This window comes from Salvia miltiorrhiza, chromosome 2 (assembly GCF_028751815.1).
Source record: "Salvia miltiorrhiza cultivar Shanhuang (shh) chromosome 2, IMPLAD_Smil_shh, whole genome shotgun sequence".
Taxonomy (NCBI): Eukaryota; Viridiplantae; Streptophyta; class Magnoliopsida; order Lamiales; family Lamiaceae; genus Salvia; species Salvia miltiorrhiza.
In genome coordinates, this window is record NC_080388.1 from 11,978,785 (window position 1) to 11,997,008 (window position 18,224).

At 36.6% G+C, this 18,224-nt stretch overlaps 1 protein-coding gene and 2 long non-coding RNA genes across 3 annotated transcripts; all 3 read left to right on the plus strand.

Moving 5' to 3' along the window:
* Window positions 1-3,144: 3,144 nt before the first annotated feature.
* On the plus strand, window positions 3,145-4,077 carry LOC131011221 (uncharacterized). Its single transcript, XR_009096796.1, has 2 exons — window positions 3,145-3,760; window positions 3,855-4,077. It is a non-coding gene; the product is annotated as an uncharacterized LOC131011221 (long non-coding RNA).
* Window positions 4,078-13,163: 9,086 nt separating this feature from the next.
* LOC131008001 (uncharacterized) lies at window positions 13,164-13,945 on the plus strand (the record flags this gene model as incomplete). The annotated part of the gene is made up of 5 exons (XM_057934907.1): window positions 13,164-13,241; window positions 13,333-13,398; window positions 13,525-13,630; window positions 13,737-13,779; window positions 13,872-13,945. Coding segments are annotated over exons 1-5 (360 nt in total), but the record flags the coding sequence as incomplete, so codon positions are not given.
* A 2-nt stretch (window positions 13,946-13,947) lies between these two features.
* LOC131011222 (uncharacterized) lies at window positions 13,948-14,862 on the plus strand. Its single transcript, XR_009096797.1, has 3 exons — window positions 13,948-14,391; window positions 14,634-14,690; window positions 14,796-14,862. It is a non-coding gene; the product is annotated as an uncharacterized LOC131011222 (long non-coding RNA).
* Window positions 14,863-18,224: the final 3,362 nt, after the last annotated feature.

Here is an 18,224-nt window from a genome sequence, read left to right on the forward strand (position 1 = left end):
AATCAGCTCAAATTAAAGTGTGGAAACGAAATAGAGAAATTAAATTTATAGTTGCCCAAGTTGTTGTAAGTAAGCTATATAAATGTGCTAGTTAATTAGGTGTTTTAGTTTGAAGGTTTGAGTTTGATGAATTTTCACGTCTAACGTATTAGAAGGGACAATAGATTATAATTTACTCCATTAAATTTTGATCAAAGTCTAATTTCATATGGCAACATGAAAACTTATATGATAATTATCAAATTAAATTCGTATGATTTTACTGATAAGTAGGAATCCGCATCGATTCATTTGCCAACTTTAGATGTCAATTATTTACAATCAATATTTTGTAAGTGAAATTGATGTCATTTTATTTGTCATTTGATTCCGTCACCTCGAATTTTCAGGCAATCATGTAAGCGTTAAATTGGATTGTGATCCAACTCGTTAGGTTAGATTTTTATTAAAATTCAAATAATTTAAAAGTTCATTAATTTCAAATAAATTACTATTAAATTATTGTGCAAGATTAGATTTTTATTAAAATTCAATAAATCATATACAATTATCCTTGTACTAAAACATGCTTCCTTCGTCCCATTAAAAATGAATTGTATTTCATTTTAGGTTGTCTCACTATAAGTAGCTTATTTTCATAAATGCCAAAATTTATAACATAAAAAAATGTAGGTTTCTATCACTTTTAATCACTTTATATCTTTTTCTTATTTTACGTGTAATAAAGTAACCCGTCAATTAGGTCAGAGAGTTATTAAGGAGAAAAATGTAAAATTATTATTGATTCTCTAAAAAAAAGTAATTTATCATTTTTAATGAAATGGAAGAGTACTATTTTCTTTTTCGCCGCCAATTCACTGCTTTGTGCTATAAAATTGAGTTCGATCACACTTCAGTGTATGAGGCTTGAAAAGTGAATTTGACCTATTTTGTGCCGTTTGTAGGTATTTTGCATGGATAAACTTAATCCAATATATATGTAAGATGTAAGTTGTCAATTCTTTCATAGTGAGAACAAAGAAAGAAAGATGAAATGTAAAGTTTTGGTTAAGGAATAATTGAATCAATCAAATTCTAGCTGGCACTTTTCTATAAACCTGCCTACATTAATTAATATAGGTCCTAATATAGGTCGTCTGAAAACAAAATCTTGACGAATATGATTTCTCAATTTCTCGGATCTTCATTGTATATATCGACACCTATTTGTGTTCCGACGTTTTATAAAGACTAGTATTTTACCCGTGCGTATGCACGGGTACCAAATTCACAAATACATCAAATATAATTATAAACATAAGAAAAAATATCATATTAAATAAAGCAAAATATATATAACAAACTACAAAATGTCTTATACAAATCAATTATATAGAGTTCCATATAAACAATATTATTAAGAATAAAAAAATTTCAAGTTTCAAATATTAATAATTAGTAACCATTGATATACGAACATAAAATGAATCCAACCTATGAAATAATAAATGTGCAAGCTAAAATCAATCCAACCTATGAAATAATAAATAATCAGTAACTCATGGAATAAAAAGAATGTTTATTACGTAAAAAGTTAAACGTAAGAGATATCCAATTACACGATTACATTTGTGCGAAATAATCCATCAAACTTATGGTCCCTACACAATATAACATTCTACCTTAAGAGAAATCAGGTTCATTTAATTACACAAAAGTATGAAATAATTTTTTTCCTAAAAGCATAATATTTGTGCAAGCTAAAAAAATGACATTCTAAAATAAAAATCATAAATTTATATCGTATATATAACGATGACAACGTCAAATACACAAATTATATAAAACTCTATGATCATGAAATACACAAATTTAAGTGTATTATTTCAAAAGGTAGGTAAATTACAAAAATATAAAGTTTTGTAAATTAATATCAATATTTTAAATATAACAATATACACTGATTTAACTTTAAATAAACATGCTAAAAATTTAATCATATAACTGACCAATGATCGAGGTCTTGCTCCAGTGGCAAAGTTGAGACACTCAAATATTTGTTTTTGTTAGAGGTCTTGAGTTCAATTCCGTCTGACGGTGATGTTTTCCCACTTTATGTGATGATGTATTGTTATTGTATTGTATTGTTTGGTGCTCAGGTCCCACATGCAGGGCGTTCTCGCCTACGTGCGGTGTATTTTTCCCCACCGTTGAGTGGTGTTGAGGTCCCGCCTACGTGTGGGTTGCATAATTGATTATATTCATGTAAAAATGAATATAACAATTATAATACCTTCAGTTTTGAATTATAAATTGCGGGATATATTCAAAATTTCTTCGTTGGAGTAATAATAATCTAAGAATTTAATTAAAGTTGAAAGGATGTATTTGTTATAGTAAAAGTTTGATTATAAAATTGTTTATATATTTGAACTATGGATGCTTTTTTTATTATTAAATTGTTTATGTGACTTATGCAATGTTTATTTTAGTTTTTTTTTTCTCATATTTTTACAAAAGAGGTTCACCGATCGATAATTAAATGAATAATAATTTGTATTAAACTATACTTAAAAAAATTAAAATTAGGTGCATATACTTTCATTAGTAAAATTCAATTTATGTATTTTATTTTCATTCATAGTTCATGATTCTAACGAATATTCTCTATATATTTCGTATCATACTATTTTTTGTATTTTTAAAATTTTACATACATAATTTTTCAAATTATATATTATTCTACAAAACCTTTTAATTTTAAATGTATGCCATTATATATCATTGTCACTTATCATTTTTATGCCATAGCTATAATAGATAAAATTAGATATAATAAATAAGAGATAAAATTAATAAAAGTATGTTATTAATGCATAATATTAAATATTCACATTTTTTATGAATATAGAACCAATATTTCGTATATTTGGCTTTTGTTGGAGGAGTTATTGGAGACATCAAGAAATTATTTCCTTGAAATAATTGGAGGAGTTAAAATGCCGAAACAAATTTAAAGCTCAATTCTTATAAAATATAGGACTCTTATCTAAGAAGTTTTTTTTTTTTTTTTTTTTTTTTTTTTTTTTTTGCGAAATAAGGTAATTTAATTTAACAAATAAAAGCTAATTTAAATTCACAATTCTTATTAAATAAACGGCCCTTTATAATTTTACACTATTAAAATTACAAACTATAATTAAAAGTCCATTATTAATTAGTCCAACATCAAAAGCCTTTAAAAGTCCATTCTAATTAGCCCAACATCAAAAGTAATTAAAAGTCCATTCTCACTTCTATCAAATGAAAAATTGTGCCAGCAACCCTAATTCCTACTCCAGCGCAGCGCCGCTCTTCTTCTCCATTCTATTTTTGCATTTTTTTTAATCTTCTTCTAACGCCTCCTGCTCCGGCGAAGGACGCCGCCCTCAGCCACCGCCACCACCACCACCACCACCGGCATTCCCCCTTCTATCCTTCACCGCGCACGGCGAGGTTGTACATGCAGCGCCGCCTCCGTCTCCACACCGCCGCCGCAATCACCATCTCCACGCCGTCCACCATCACCAAAATTTCTCGTCGCTCCGACTCGCCCGACCTCCTCCGTCCTTGGCGCCTGCGTTAAAATCTGCGCCACCGATCTCGCCGACTCGCTCAGTCTATCCCGTCGCTCTGATCCGCCCGGCCTCCTCCGTCCTTGACGCTGCGTCAGAATCTGGCCGCTGGTCTCGCCGACCCCCGCCTTCTCCGTCCTTGGTGCCCCTGTTAGAAGCAGTAGCAGGTAACAATAGAAAGTCAAAAATAAAAGATGTTGCTTCTACTGCGATTCTTCTTCACAATAACTTCTTTTTTCTTTTTCTTTTTATTTCTCTTAGCTTCTTCATCAGCTCAGCCGATTCGTTGTCTTCAGTCATAGCTACCGACCACACTTTCTCTATCTCCTCTCTGCCTTTGAAATTGTATCTTCTCTTCCATTTATGCGAATGATACAACTGTTGGCTGGTATTTATACTGATTCATTTCTTGGCCCCAAAGTATTGTGCCAACTGGTATTTGTACTTCATCATTTCTTGGAGCCAAAGTATTGTGTATTAACCATGTAGATGTGTATATGTAGATTTTACCCAATGAATATAAAGAGACACATTGGTTAAAAGAGTTCATCAATTTCCCGCCAAAATGGCTTAGATTGGCTCAAGTTGAGCTTTTATATATATATAGATTATTAAGTGTTTTTTAGTTGAAAATTTATTCATTTTATTTTAGTTGTGAAAGTTCACATACACAAATATACAGTACCAAAAATTAATACTCCCTCCGTCCTTGAATTCAAGGCCTACATGAAAAAACACGAATTTAAAAAAAAAAGTATTTTTATTAGTTAAGTGAAGAAAGGGTCCCACAAAATATATTGTTTATTGGTTTAGTGGAGAAAGGGACCAACAAATTGTATTGTTTATTAGCTGAGTGGAGAAAAAGTATATTGTTTATTGGGACCCACCAATTAAAATATGAATAAAACTTACTAAAAATAGATAGGCCTTGCGTTGGTGGACGGACCAAAAAGGAAAGTATGCCTTGAATTAGTGGACGGAGGGAGTATCAAATACTCCATCCGTCTCACAAAAATATGAACAATTTATTATTTTGGATTGTTTAATAAAAATATGAACATTTTTATTTGGGATTATGGCCAAAAAATACATGAACTTTGAAAAAAATTGTAATTTTCACATATATGAACTTTAAAGTAAGCCAAAAAAATATATGAATTTAGATTTCTGTTGCAATTTTCACTTAGGTTTGACTTTCAATGAAATTAGAGCTTAATTGACGGTTGAAATTAAGACAAATATTATTAATTTTTGTCTTCTTAGACCTCCGAGCTTCTAAATACTCCTCATCATCATAAGTTAAACCAACATTAAGTGAATCATGACTGTCAATTAAGTTCTAATTTTATTGAAAGTCAAACTTATGTGAAAATTGCAACAAAAATTTAAATTCATGTATTTTTTGGTTTAATTGAAAGTTCATGTGAAAATTGCAACTTTTTTCAAAGTTCGTGTATTTTTTAGCTATAACCCCTTTTTATTTTGATACAATATCCCTTGATTTTTTGTTCTTCATTTTTATACTTATTCACAAAAAAAAAACATTATTGTCCATCACTATTTTTCTGAATTAAATTATTACTCTCATAACACTTTATAAGAAATAAGACCCATTTTCCACTCATATATAATAACTTTCAACTAACATTTCTTAAGATCCATGTTACATCCAATTTGTTAATATTTTTGTGAGACTGTTGGAGTATATAAAATAGTAAAAAAGATAGTTATAAATTGAAGGGTTATAATTCAATTATAGCTGGACCTTGGATTTTGTTGGGATCTTTTAGTTTAACTTTACAAATGTTATACATATTATAAATATAAATTATACTTATATTAATTGTTAGCTTAATAATTCGAATCAAAAATTTTGGTTCACTAAAGCTAACGTGTACACCGGAAGCTAATTTGATAACACTATCATTCTCTTGGCACACCAGCTTTATTAACATTGAATCCTTTGATGGCGATTCAGCTTTGAGTATCGCATTTCAGCTTTAATTAATTAAGGGAAAAGGTGCAGATTCTCCCCTGTAGTACACCCCCTTAAAGCTTTTAGTCCCCTCAAAGTCGGTCAAAGGGCGTTGACCTTCTCAGAGTCCCGGAAGAAGGGTGCAATTAAGTCCGGAGGCTTGACGAACGTTTAACGCCGTCTTCAAATTTTATTTTTTTTCGTTGGGCCCCCCACCCCTTCCAACAGTATTGTATTTAGGAATTAGGGTTCAAATTTGAAGGAACCCTAATTTTATTGCGAGGTTGCGAGGTTGCTGGAAATTGAGAGAAATCTACAAGATTTTCGTCAATTGGGTTAGGGTTTGTTGAGTATACAAGGAATCGAGATATTATCATGAGCTCGAGCTCAGGATTCGGGTCATCCTCGTCGCGTGGCAGACGGCAGGTGATGAATGGCGATGAGGTAAGGTTTTGCCGTTGTAAATTTGAAGGCAAGAGATTGGAAGCTACGAGACTGACTTCTTGGACTGAAGAAAACCCGGGTAGAAGATTCTATGGGTGTCGAAATTGGAAGGTAAATCAATTGCTTACCACTCATTTTGTTTTTGCCCTAAACATGGAATTAATACTCAGTTTTTGATTTCACAGACCCGGAATTGTGATTTCTTTTATTGGTATGACGAACCAATGTGTGAAAGAGCTCGGGAAGTTATAAATGCATTGAAGAAGGAAAACACTAAGCTTGTAAAGCTGCATGAAATTAACTTCGAAGCCCCCCATGGATTTGGAAACTGAAATTGATCATCTTTAGTCAGTGATTGCAAGTTGGAAAGAAGAGTCAAGGGGTGTTAGAAGGAGAAGCCGTTTTCTTTTCATTTTTCTGATTATTTCATGGTGTGTGATAATCAAGCTTCTTATATAGCATGAACTTTTTGAAATGCTATGGAAATTATCTGTAAATCTCCAATCTATTTTGATGCTATGGAATGATGCTTAATGTATCTTGTTGTTGTTAATGAATTTCTTTGTGGAATGATATAATCTCCCCTGTTATATTATGAATTCTCAATGTATCGTGCTTTTGTATCATAAGCATTTGACATACTAAAGGAATATAGTGCTTTACACAGAAAACTAAATGCACAAACATAAACACCAAAGTTGTTGCAAATTCATTCCCAACAAATTCAAGTCATAGTCATAAGCTGTCAGTTTCAAAAAAAACATAATATGTTGCACATTGTCTAGCTGAGTTCCAAAAACAAACAAAATAAAACAACCCAAAGCCCTAGCAACACACAAATTCTAAATCTTAGCTCAACTAGTGGTTGTTGAGCCAATAATTGAGATAACATTCTTTCCTCTTGGACTCCTTATGAGGACTTGTTCTTGCTCCACAGCCTCTGTCTGCATTCTTGGAGCTTTGAATGGTTTTTTTGGTTGTTTCTTTAGGGATGCCACCGGTTCCGGGCCCGAACCGGCGGGTTCAAAAATTTCATGAACCTGAACCGGCCCTCCTAAAATTTGAAGGGCCAGTTTTCGAACCCTGAACCGCCGGTTCCGGGCCGGGCCGAAAACCGGCGGTTTCGGGCCAAAAACCGGCGGTTCTCGGACTTTTTTCCTTTGTTTTTAAAAAAAACATTGTAATCTTTTTAATGAAATTAAATGATTTGTGATGAAATTTCAAAATTTTTATTCAACTTAAAATATAAAATATAAACATGTGTTGAAATTGAAAATATAAACATGTAGTAATATTTTTTATGTCATATTTTTAAATTAAATGACTTGTGTTGAAAATTTATAAACATGACAATTAATATATTTTTTAAATAATATTTTTTTATGTCATCTTAATTCTTAAGTAATACTTGTGTCATCTTAATTAATATCATGTCATTTTTTTAAATTTATAACAAATTATAAACTTATAAAGTTGACAATCAAAATATTTTTTTAAATTAAATGACTTGAATTGAAAATTGAAATACAATAAAAGAAAAATAATTCTAACACATTGACAATCAAAATAATGCATAAAAATTGATATATTTATTGAATTTATTCTATGTACAAAAAAAATATTACAAGAATACAAATTACAACTCTTCAAAATTGAATAAGTAAACTAACTAATACTAACTAAATAACTAATTCATTATAATAATTCCGAAATAGAGTTGTCTAAAAGGGGGAAAAAAATAATAATAATTAAGGGCTTGAGCTCAATTTTAATATAAATATTAAAATTGAGTGGCCTACGCGCCCGAACCGGTGGTTCGGGGTCGAACCCCCGGTTCGGACCGCCGGTTCAAGTCGACAAATGCTTGAACCTAAACTGGTCCTTAACTATCGGCGGTTCGGCCCTGAACCGGCCCGGTGGTCAACGGTCCAGGCCGAAATCGTTGACCACCGGGCCAGTTCAGGGTCGAACCGCCGGTTCCGGTTGGCCCTTGGCAGCCCTATGTTTCTTTCCCTTCACTGTGTCTCCAGTGGACCTTTACCTCTCTTTCTCTTTTGTTCCCTATCTCTGCTTCGTTTGGTATTGGGAACCTTGTAGTTGGATCTGCTTCATTTTGTGTGCCTTCATTGATCACAACTGATTGTGACCCTCCAGGCTGTGATCATAATGCATTTACTCTCAGCAATGGTTCTTGAAATCATGAAAATCAGTTGTAAACTTACACTAATAGACAAACTTACATTTAGTATCTGCTTTCCTGTCTCCATCTTGACATATAGACCAATTTCCCTAACTTGACCTTTCTTCTTCTTGCCAATGTTTGTGGATGTTGAAGCTTGTGATTGGTTTTTTTAGGGCAGTTAAATTAACAAGAATGTAAATTAACTTCATACCTGTGTAGGCATGTTAGGGCAGTTATGTTTTGTTGGGAACCTTGTGGAATATCCTAACCCTTGTTTTGATGATACCAAAATTCATAGGACTTAATTGTAATAGACTAGAATCATTTTTGAACTCAAGTGTTAGAGTTCGCTTCTAGTTTAGCTTGCGGTATCGAAGACTGAAGACTGAAGACTGAAGAACGAAGGACTGAAGACTGCAGATACCAACTGAAGTATCAATTGAAGAATCAGTCGAAGACTGATTACTTAATGCGCGCAATGGACTGATACTAAAGTCAAGTATCAGTTGAACATTCCTTCTCGGACTGATCTTCCAACGTTCAGAGGAAGCCACGTACTCACAAAGTACAGCCGCATTAATTGCAGAGATCTCAGGATCTTATCTTTGCAGAGGTCATTCCTATCTGGTGGTTACTTTTCAGAGACGTCTCATCTCCTGTCCATCAAGAGAGCTGTTTCCACCCAGACAAGGAACCTCGAAGATTGAAGCCTCAGCCCAAATTCGAATTGCTCTCCAACGGAAGAAATCTTGATAACGTTCTACGCCAACGGATCTATTCAAGAGTTCTCCTACAAATAGCGCTCGAGGATCACTTCAACCTTCACCGATTCAACGACATAAGCTGAAGCTCTGCCGAAATTGCTACTCAGCCTAAAGCTTAATCTCCCCAAAGCTTGAATCGAAGAAGAGAATTCCAAAGCCAAAATCAGTCACTGCTGATTACACACATTCTCTTAGACCTTAGGCAAACCTCTGTTTACCCAGAAGCCAAAGGTCAAACTTGCTTCAAAGAACTTGTTCTTTGTAGTGAAGTTGGCACTCATTCAAACCTCCTCCCCAAAAGAGTGTTTGAGTGTTTCGGAGTTCAGGAAGGTACTCTGACTTTGAGTGAGAAGTCTTAGCACGGGTTGTGTTGAGCAGAGAAATCCGACGCGAGTGAAGCGTGGGTCCTGAAGAAGAGTTTTCTTCAGTGGTACGGTTGTGTGCACCCGGCAAGCACACGGTTTGGTTTGCAGTGCACCTGTTAAGCACTTGCGGAGTGGATTGTTGGTCTGATCAACCAACCGTGGATGTAGGAAAGGGTTTTTCCGAACCACGTAAAAGTCTCTGTGTTGTTTACAGTTTTCAGTTTTACATTCTTACTTGTGTTATTTCAATTGATAAACTGAACACTAATTAACTGCAAAGAGAAACCTTAAATCCAACAACGTGCTCCACCGAGGCTATTGCGAAACTAAGTTTAATTTCCGCTGCGTATGATATCAGTCTGACTGATCTATCTTTTGATAGTCAGGAAGAGTGTTATCATCTCTGTCTTAGCAAACACGACTGAAGCCCTTATGTGCATCCGTTAATTAAGTTTCAACAACTTAACTGATAACTCTTTACTGAAGAGCTTTCAGTATCAGTCGTCAACCCTATTTGGTCAAAACTATTTTCAGTGAAACAGGAGTCTGAGTTTGCATGCAAAGTTTCGTTTTGATCTCTGACTAAGATCCCTCTGATTGAGGATTCGATAAAAATAGCCCATAGGTGTATTCCTTCCCCCCCATACACCTATTCGAGACCCTCTGGACCTAACATGTTTCTTGTGGGTTGCACTTCCAAAAATGCTGCAGTGTTGTGTTTTACCAAGCTTTGACAGCTTGTGTTTCAATCTGGGCTCATTTGGAGCTCTTACCATGTTGTTCTTGGGCCTCCCTATCTTCTTCTCAACCGGTGGAGCTTCAATGCAATCTTTAAACGGAAAATCCCAAAGTTTCTTCCCAGGTATTGGCTGTATAGCATTCTCATAAGCTTTCCTATACATCGAGCTATGGTACCATTTACTCATCACAGACATGGGGTCCAACTGACTTGAGTAAAAGTCAGCTATGGCATGAGGGCATGGGATACCACTCAAATTCCACATCCTACAACTGCACTTCTTAGTATCTATAAATACTGTGTACATCCCAAAATGTAGATACAATCTCAAGCAAACAATAGTACAAGAATAAAAAAGAAGTTTGAGGACTAGCTAGTTTGACACTTAAATAAAGAATAACAAATCAATCACATATACAAACAACATATATGGAATTTGGTACAACACATGGACGACGACGACGACGATGACGACGGGGCTTCCTTTTCCGGTCAGGCTTCGGCGGCTCAGCTGCTGCTGGGGCTGGTTCTTCTGCTTTGGGCGGCTCTTCAGCTTTCTCACTCGCCAGAGCTGACCAAGGCCGCCAGAGCTGACAATCATTCCAGATCTGCCTACGTCTCCAGAGCTGACAATCACTCGCCAGAGATGACCAAGGTTGCCATCATCGATTTTCCTCACGCCTTAGCTCATGCTTCCCACAGACGGCGCCAGTTGGTGAATCTATAATTAAACCTATCGGATCTACGGTGGGAATTCATTATTATCTACCTGTGTTCCCATGATTCTCAAGTTTTTCAGAGAGTTTTAAGAGGGAAAACGAGGAAAGAGAATTAAGAAGGAGGAAAAGAGAGAGCGTGTGTTTTATTTCATCGTAGCGGATATTTATAGGCATTACAACTTAGGGCAAAACAGTAAATTCACTTGGTCATTCATTTCGCAAGCTAACTATTTGACTGGCTAGGGCTATCATTAGCATATATCCTGTCGGGTCCTTGTCCCCTAAATACAGAGTTGGATTGACGGGCCTTCCTTTGACTCTCTTCCTCTGGAGACTTAAGGGTACTCTTCCTCTCGGGCCTGACTTCGTCTTCATCGCTCTGCTCTGTCAAATGGTTTCGGACTTTTTCCTCTACCTACTTCTCATAACTTCTTTACTCCCTGCTGTTCATCTTTGGTATTCCAAGCAAGGTCACGTGTCTTGATCTTAGGACCTTGCATATTTCACCCCTCATCAGCTACTCCCCCTGGTATGGTCAGACGAGACCGTCCAGAGTCTGATCATCTGTCAGCTCTGCTCTTGAAGCTAATAGCTACTCCCCCTGGTATGGCGTCTCCAGAGCTGACAATCACTCGCTAGAGATGACCAAGGCCGCCAGAGCCACCTTGTCGTGAGCCCTGCCAAGTGCAGCGTTCCCAGAGCCAGCTCTGCCAGAGTGCAGCGCTTTCAACTCTGCTAGAGTGCAGCGCTACCAGCTCTGCCAAAGTGCAGCGCTACCAAATACAGCTCTGCCAGAGTGCAGCGCTACCAACTCTGCCTCTCTTAAATAAAGAATAACAAATCAATCACATATACAAACATCATATATGGCAGTTGGTACAACACATGGACGACGACGACGACGATAACGATGGGGCTTCTTTTTCCGGTTAGGCTTTAGCGGCTCAGCTGCTGCTGGGGCTGGTTCTTCTACTTTGGGCAGCTCTTCAGCTTTCTCACTTGCCAGAGTTGACCAAGGCCGCAAGAGCGCCATAGCTGACAATCATTCCAGATCTGCCTACGTCTCCAGAGCTGACAATCATTCCAGATCTGACAATCAATTGTACCCAAGACCACTTCAATAGTGTATGGTACTCCATTTTACTATTTTTACGTTATAATTTCATAATAATTAATATTAAATAATTAAAATATTGTTGAAATTCTCATTGGCATTGAAACCTTCACAAATAAAATATTCAATGTACGATGCATCGCAACGCTGCCAACGCACAATATGTATACTAATATTAGGATACTACATCGATAGTATATAAATTGTACTTTGTATAAGTATTGAATTGTATTTATTTAAATATTTAATTTAAGTATTTGATTAATTCAAGGATATATCATTTATATCTTGAATCTTATAAGAAAAAACATTACTCGGCCCAAACCAACAATTTTTTACAAAAAAACATTACTCGGCCCATGTATAGATGGGCTAATATATAGCCCAATAAAATTCGAAATATATTCACCTCCGTCGGTCCAAAACCCGAATTTTGGATTTTCAATTTAGGGGTTTAGGGTTTACGTTTTGCAGAATAACTCTTCAAGTCTGAATCAACACGATAACAGATTCAACCTCAGCACCTGCGAATTACTACTACTAGAGCTGTCAAAATGGGCCGAAATTGGCCCGGCCCGCTGGGCCCGCCCAGCCCGCCCGTAGTTTTGGGCGGGCTGGGCTAGGATTTCCAAGGCCAAAAAAAAACCGGGCCTCCCAAGCCCGACCCACGCGGCCCGTGGGCCAAAAAACCCGCTGGGCTTTTGGGCCTAAATTGGCCCGTTAGTTATAAGTTGTTTTAAATTCATTAATCATTATTCCTCCAAGAGTCCAAGTCCAAAAAAGTTTGTCCAAGTCGTCTGCAATCAAAATTAGGATTTAAATCATCACTTAGTCATTTAATATTATAGTACTTAATATTAAAATAATTTCTAATTTAGTTATCAACCTAAAGAATAAAGATGAACAAGAAAAACAAAAGTTATTGATTTAAACGTGAATAGGTGATGAATGATGATTCACCTTTTGCTTTTCAAAAGCATTTTGTTTTAAATATGAATGCATTTTAAACTTGTTTATCATTTATCAATATTCAAGATGGAAACGTGAATACGCGATTATTGAAAATATAATAAGTTAAAATTTTACTTATAAGAATTTGGCCCGTTTTGGCCCGGCCCGCCCGATGGCCCGTGCTGGGCTGGGCTGGGCTTCAATATTAGCGGCCCGTTGAAATTTTGGGCCGGCCCGACCCGGCCCAAAAAATTGCCTAGGCCCGTCGGGTTGGGCCGGGCCAGCCCGACCCGCTAGGTTTGACAGCCCTAACTACTACTGAAGATGGGGAAAGCGAAGAAAACTCCTAAATTTGCTGTTATGAAGAAAATCGTCACCCATAAAGCAATTAAACAGTAAATTTCTCATTTTCCATTCACAGTTTAATCTAGATTCTCGTGCAGTCATGCTTTGTTAGTTTCCAATTTCCTCGATTTGTAATTGCAGGTACAAGGAGGATGTCTTGAACCCTAATAGGAAAGACTTGACCAAGGAGAAACTCCCCCGCAATGTGTGAGTTTCATCTTTCCGAGCTTTTCATATTTGAACTATACTATCGTTTTGTAATCGCGTTTGCACATTTTATGCTGAGTCGTTATCTTGGTATTCGATTTGATATCGAATGGTTATTTGATGCAGGCCGCAAGTTTCATCAGCGCTTTACTTCAAGCACAATACTGCTTTAGGGCCGCCATACCGAGTATTGGTGGATACTAATTTCATTAATTTCTCCATCCAAAATAAAGTGAGTGCTGCCATTTTCTCAGTGTTCATTGTTTACTTTTATTTCCATGTGCACGATGTCAAATTCTGACTGTTTATTGTCTTATTGATTGTTAAATATGTTGCAGTTAGATTTGGAGAAAGCAATGGTGGACTGCTTGTATGCAAAATGTAGGTTATGCTACCATTCTTTACACAACTTATTTGTACACTTGTCTGCTGCACATTTCTATTATTTACTTGCCTCATCTTCCTCTCTGTAGGCACTCCTTGCATTACAGACTGTGTTATGGCCGAGCTTGAGAAGTTGGGTCAGAAATACCGAGTTGCTTTGAGGCACATTCTTCTTTAACCCAATATAAGTATCTTTATGTTGGATATAACTTCTATTCGAAGTTTTAAGTTCATGATCTATTGTACTGATGATGAGAGTTCTAGAACGCTTGTGAGGCTATTGCTGATAGTTTACATTCATGCATTATGAATTCATGAGTATTAGTAATGATGCAAGTGCTCGAAGCGATTATTTTCTTGTCCCCAAGTCTGCCTACAAAAAAATACCCTACATTTATTTTGTTGTCATGTTTATTTTATTCTAGACTGTAATGAAGAATATTGTGTATGTTGAAATTAGCTTGTTTGTTATACGAATGAGGCTGGTTCATTTTGTGCTATGTTCTTTCTTTTGTCAACAGAATTGCAAAGGATCCACGATTTGAAAGGCTTCCTTGTATTCACAAAGGAACTTATGCTGATGATTGTCTTGTTGACAGGGTTACGCAGGTACAAAACAATTAATCGGCTGATCTTTAGACTTTAAAGCATTGTGACTAAAAATTTCTTCCAACCTTTTATAACCTAACCCATGCTTTGAAAAATCACTAAATGGTAGAAATGGTCTGTTCTAAATTTTCTTAAAAATTCTTACCAACTAAATTTTGCTGTTGTCAAATTACATATAATTTATGGCATGAGGTTTTAATTGCAAACAAAATAACCGATTGCCATCATGGCCTATGAAACAGCACAAGTGCTGCATTGTTGCAACCTGTGATCGGGACCTGAAGAGGAGAATCCGTAAGGTACGATAAACTAATATGTAGGAATAAGAGTTCTAGTTTTCTATTTTCTGACATTGATAACTCTTGTATATTTACAATTTGGTGATGAGATTGATCAAATTTCAGATCCCTGGCGTGCCAATTATGTACATTACAAAGCACCAATATTCCATTGAACGTCTACCTGAGGCTATGATCACTAAATTATTAGCAACAAATTACCGCAACTAACACGGTGCAATTGTAGCACAAATTAAGTAACCGAGTATCGTATCCACAGGGACTATTATGACGAATTACTCTAAGTAATCCTAATTACACTCTAGTAATATTCAGGCAAACGAAAGAAGGAAGGTTTAATTAACTTTAAACTAAAACGCAAATAACAATAATTAAAAAGACGTAGGAAAAATTCGAATATTAAAAGACAACTGATCCTAGGGTAGTAAATTCATTAACTAAATCCACATAATAAATCTATTAATCCTATGTACCAGTTTAATCCAGTTATGATGAGAGATCACTTAATTAATCAATCACTCTCGCTAGAGCAGCAACGATCGTAGATTAGTAAATTATCTATCTCCGTTAGGTCTCAAGAAAATCTACTAACTCCCAATAGCTCATAAGAATAGCTCCCTATGATCCACCTATCTCCGCTAGGTCTCAAGGTTAAAATCATATCATACATTCCTGAATCCGCTAAACAGTTATCTCCGCTAGGTCTCAAACCGAATAGCTAAACATGCAAACTATTGATCAGATAATTCACAAGAAATTAAGCACCAGGAATTATGAATCATAAACTGGAAGGCACAAAGGTATTAACAAATAAAACACATAAATTCAATCAACTATTTACAAACCCTAGAATCAGCTAAAGGAAACTAGCTAGACATAGTAAAATAAAACATAAACATAATTAAAGAGAATGCAATTGTAAAAACTGAATTATATAAAAACCGAATAAAAACGATTGTAGCGACTTGAATCTTCAATCTTGATCCAAGCCTTGAAAACTAGAAAGCTAAAATATTCTAAAGCTAAAACTATAAAACTAAAAATATAAGTCTGGTGTCGGGGGCTCTCTCGAATAGGTCAAAAGAGGACCTATTTATAAGCTTCAGCTTTCCTTCGGATCACCATGGAAGTTGCCATGCAAAGTAGAATTCTAATGGTAATAGAATCGTGTGAATTAAGGCAACTCTCCAGCTGGATGCACGCTTCTGGAAAACACTCCTACTCTCGCCAACTTCGCAGCTCTCGCCAAAGGAATGGATGATTTCCCTGACCTCGCCAGAGAAATGGTTTGCCAGCGGAATGATGATCTCTCTGGCATTCGCCAGAGGAACGGGTGATATCTCAGGTACTTCGTCAGCGGAATGGGTCGCCAGCGGAATGTCTTCCGCTCTGGCCTTCCTCCGCTCTGGCAGCGGGGAAGTGAATCCTCTGGCAGCGAGGACTCCTCTGGTGATGACTTCGCTGGCATGACTTCTCTGCTCTGGCGAAGTGATTTCTCTGGCGTGACTTCTCTGCTCTGGCGAAGTGATTTCTCTGGCGTGACTTCTCTGCTCTGGCGAAGTGATTTCTCTGGCGTGACTTCTCTGCTCTGGCGAAGTGATTTCTCTGGCTTTCGATTCCTCTGGCGCGTCGATTCCTCTGACGCCAGAGGAATGGTGATTTCTCTTCTCTGAAGACCAGAACACCTAGAAAACGCCAAATTCATCCAAAGTTCTCCAAAATTGCATCTTTTCATCTTGAAAGCCTAAATCTCCTGCAAAGCATATAATACACCATAAAACGCACCAAATTCCAGAAGATTAACTTAAAACACGCACAAACAAACCCATAAAAATAGTGTAAATTAAGCATAAATCAACTCCCCCACACTTAGCCTTTTGCTTGTCCTCAAGCAAAATCTATATGAATCCTAGGAAGAAATTGATTTCAACAATGTAAATTTCCATCCACTCATTCACAAAGTCAATTCAAAACTTTACAATCAACACACATTTCTCAATCATGCAAGTAACTCAAAGTTTAAGAAGCAACAAAAGAGTAATGCGAGTAATTCGATCAGACCCAATTCTCCGCTAGAAGTGAATTCCCTAATGTGATCGCCTTTATAATCAATATCACCATTTTTTCACACTTTGTGTGCTTGAGATTTCTCGACAGTTGAGCCATAATTCATGAAATAAAACCATTTGGATGTAATCCAAAGTCTTTTCACGTGGTTTCCCATGCTCATAGTTAGACTAGAGGAGCAGAGACTCAGAGCTATCACATTTCAGAACAGGCCAGATGTTTCAGAGCTGGCAATTTTTAGAGTTGGCAATTCGTCCAACATTTTCACAGATAAGATACGATCGTAGGCAATCACAATGACAACACTCCTTCTAGCATCTACCGGACAAATCACGTTTTACTAACTTACAAAAGTGTTGCAACAAAACTCATCGTTCTTTGCACAATCAAGAAACATATATTAAAAGTAAAATAAGAATATCCTCCATTCATTCACAAACCCGAAATTCACATCGAACACCATCCTCTCTTCCACAAATTCATAAAAATTAGCAAGATTCGAGACCAAAAACTAAGCATAGAAAAATCAATTTCGCCCAATTTTGAAAAATATAAGTTCCAAAACACCCCCCCACACTTAAAGCATGCCATGTCCTCAGGGCATAAAAGAAATAAGAAGAGTGTAGAAAACATCCCTGATTTTCGGCATTTGAAAAACTGAATCATCGTGAGAGGTGGCGAAAAGGTGGGTTTGCGGCCTCGGCAGAGGGGAGAGTGGCGGCGCTGAACAGGGCAGCGAAGTGAGCGGCTGCACTGGAAACACGAAGACCTCCAGAAAACTGGCAGAGAAAACCTGCCCCCAAACTAAACAAAGAAACAAAGAGAAACAAAACAAAACGAAACAGAAAGAAAGGAAAACAATTGGGTTACCTCCCAACAAGTGCTTAATTTAACGTCTAGAGCTCGACTATACCTCAAAAACTCATGGAGGTCGGAAACAGCACTCTAACCATTGGAAAGCTTTTCTACTCTTGGGTGCCATCTCCACCAAAACACTTCTCTTGGCTCGAACATCCTCCACAAGCATTGCCCCATTCTCATTTTTGTTCCGAAAAATCCGGAATTTCACTTTCTTCTTCTTGGGGGTATGGGTTTTCAAAGACCCCCCATCATGCTCCAAAAACAAACACATCTCAAAAGTCAGAACTTCTTTTGGCTTTGGAGTATTTTTCTTGGCTTCATACTTGGACAGCTCATTCTTCTCAACCTCTTCATCCTCCGAAGTTGCTAGAAAACTGTCAGCCAAATTAATCACTTCATTCTGGGGAACTTCCTTTGGTGGAGGTTTCTTGAAAATCACAGTTTCCCCATAGGCTCTCAATGTCATCTTTTCATCGTTGACGCGGAAAGTCAGATCTCCCTCTTGCACGTCTATCAATGCACGGCCCGTAGCTAGAAACGGCCGCCCCAAGATCAATGGAGTATTTTTGTCCTCCGGTATGTCCAACACTACGAAATCTGCAGGGA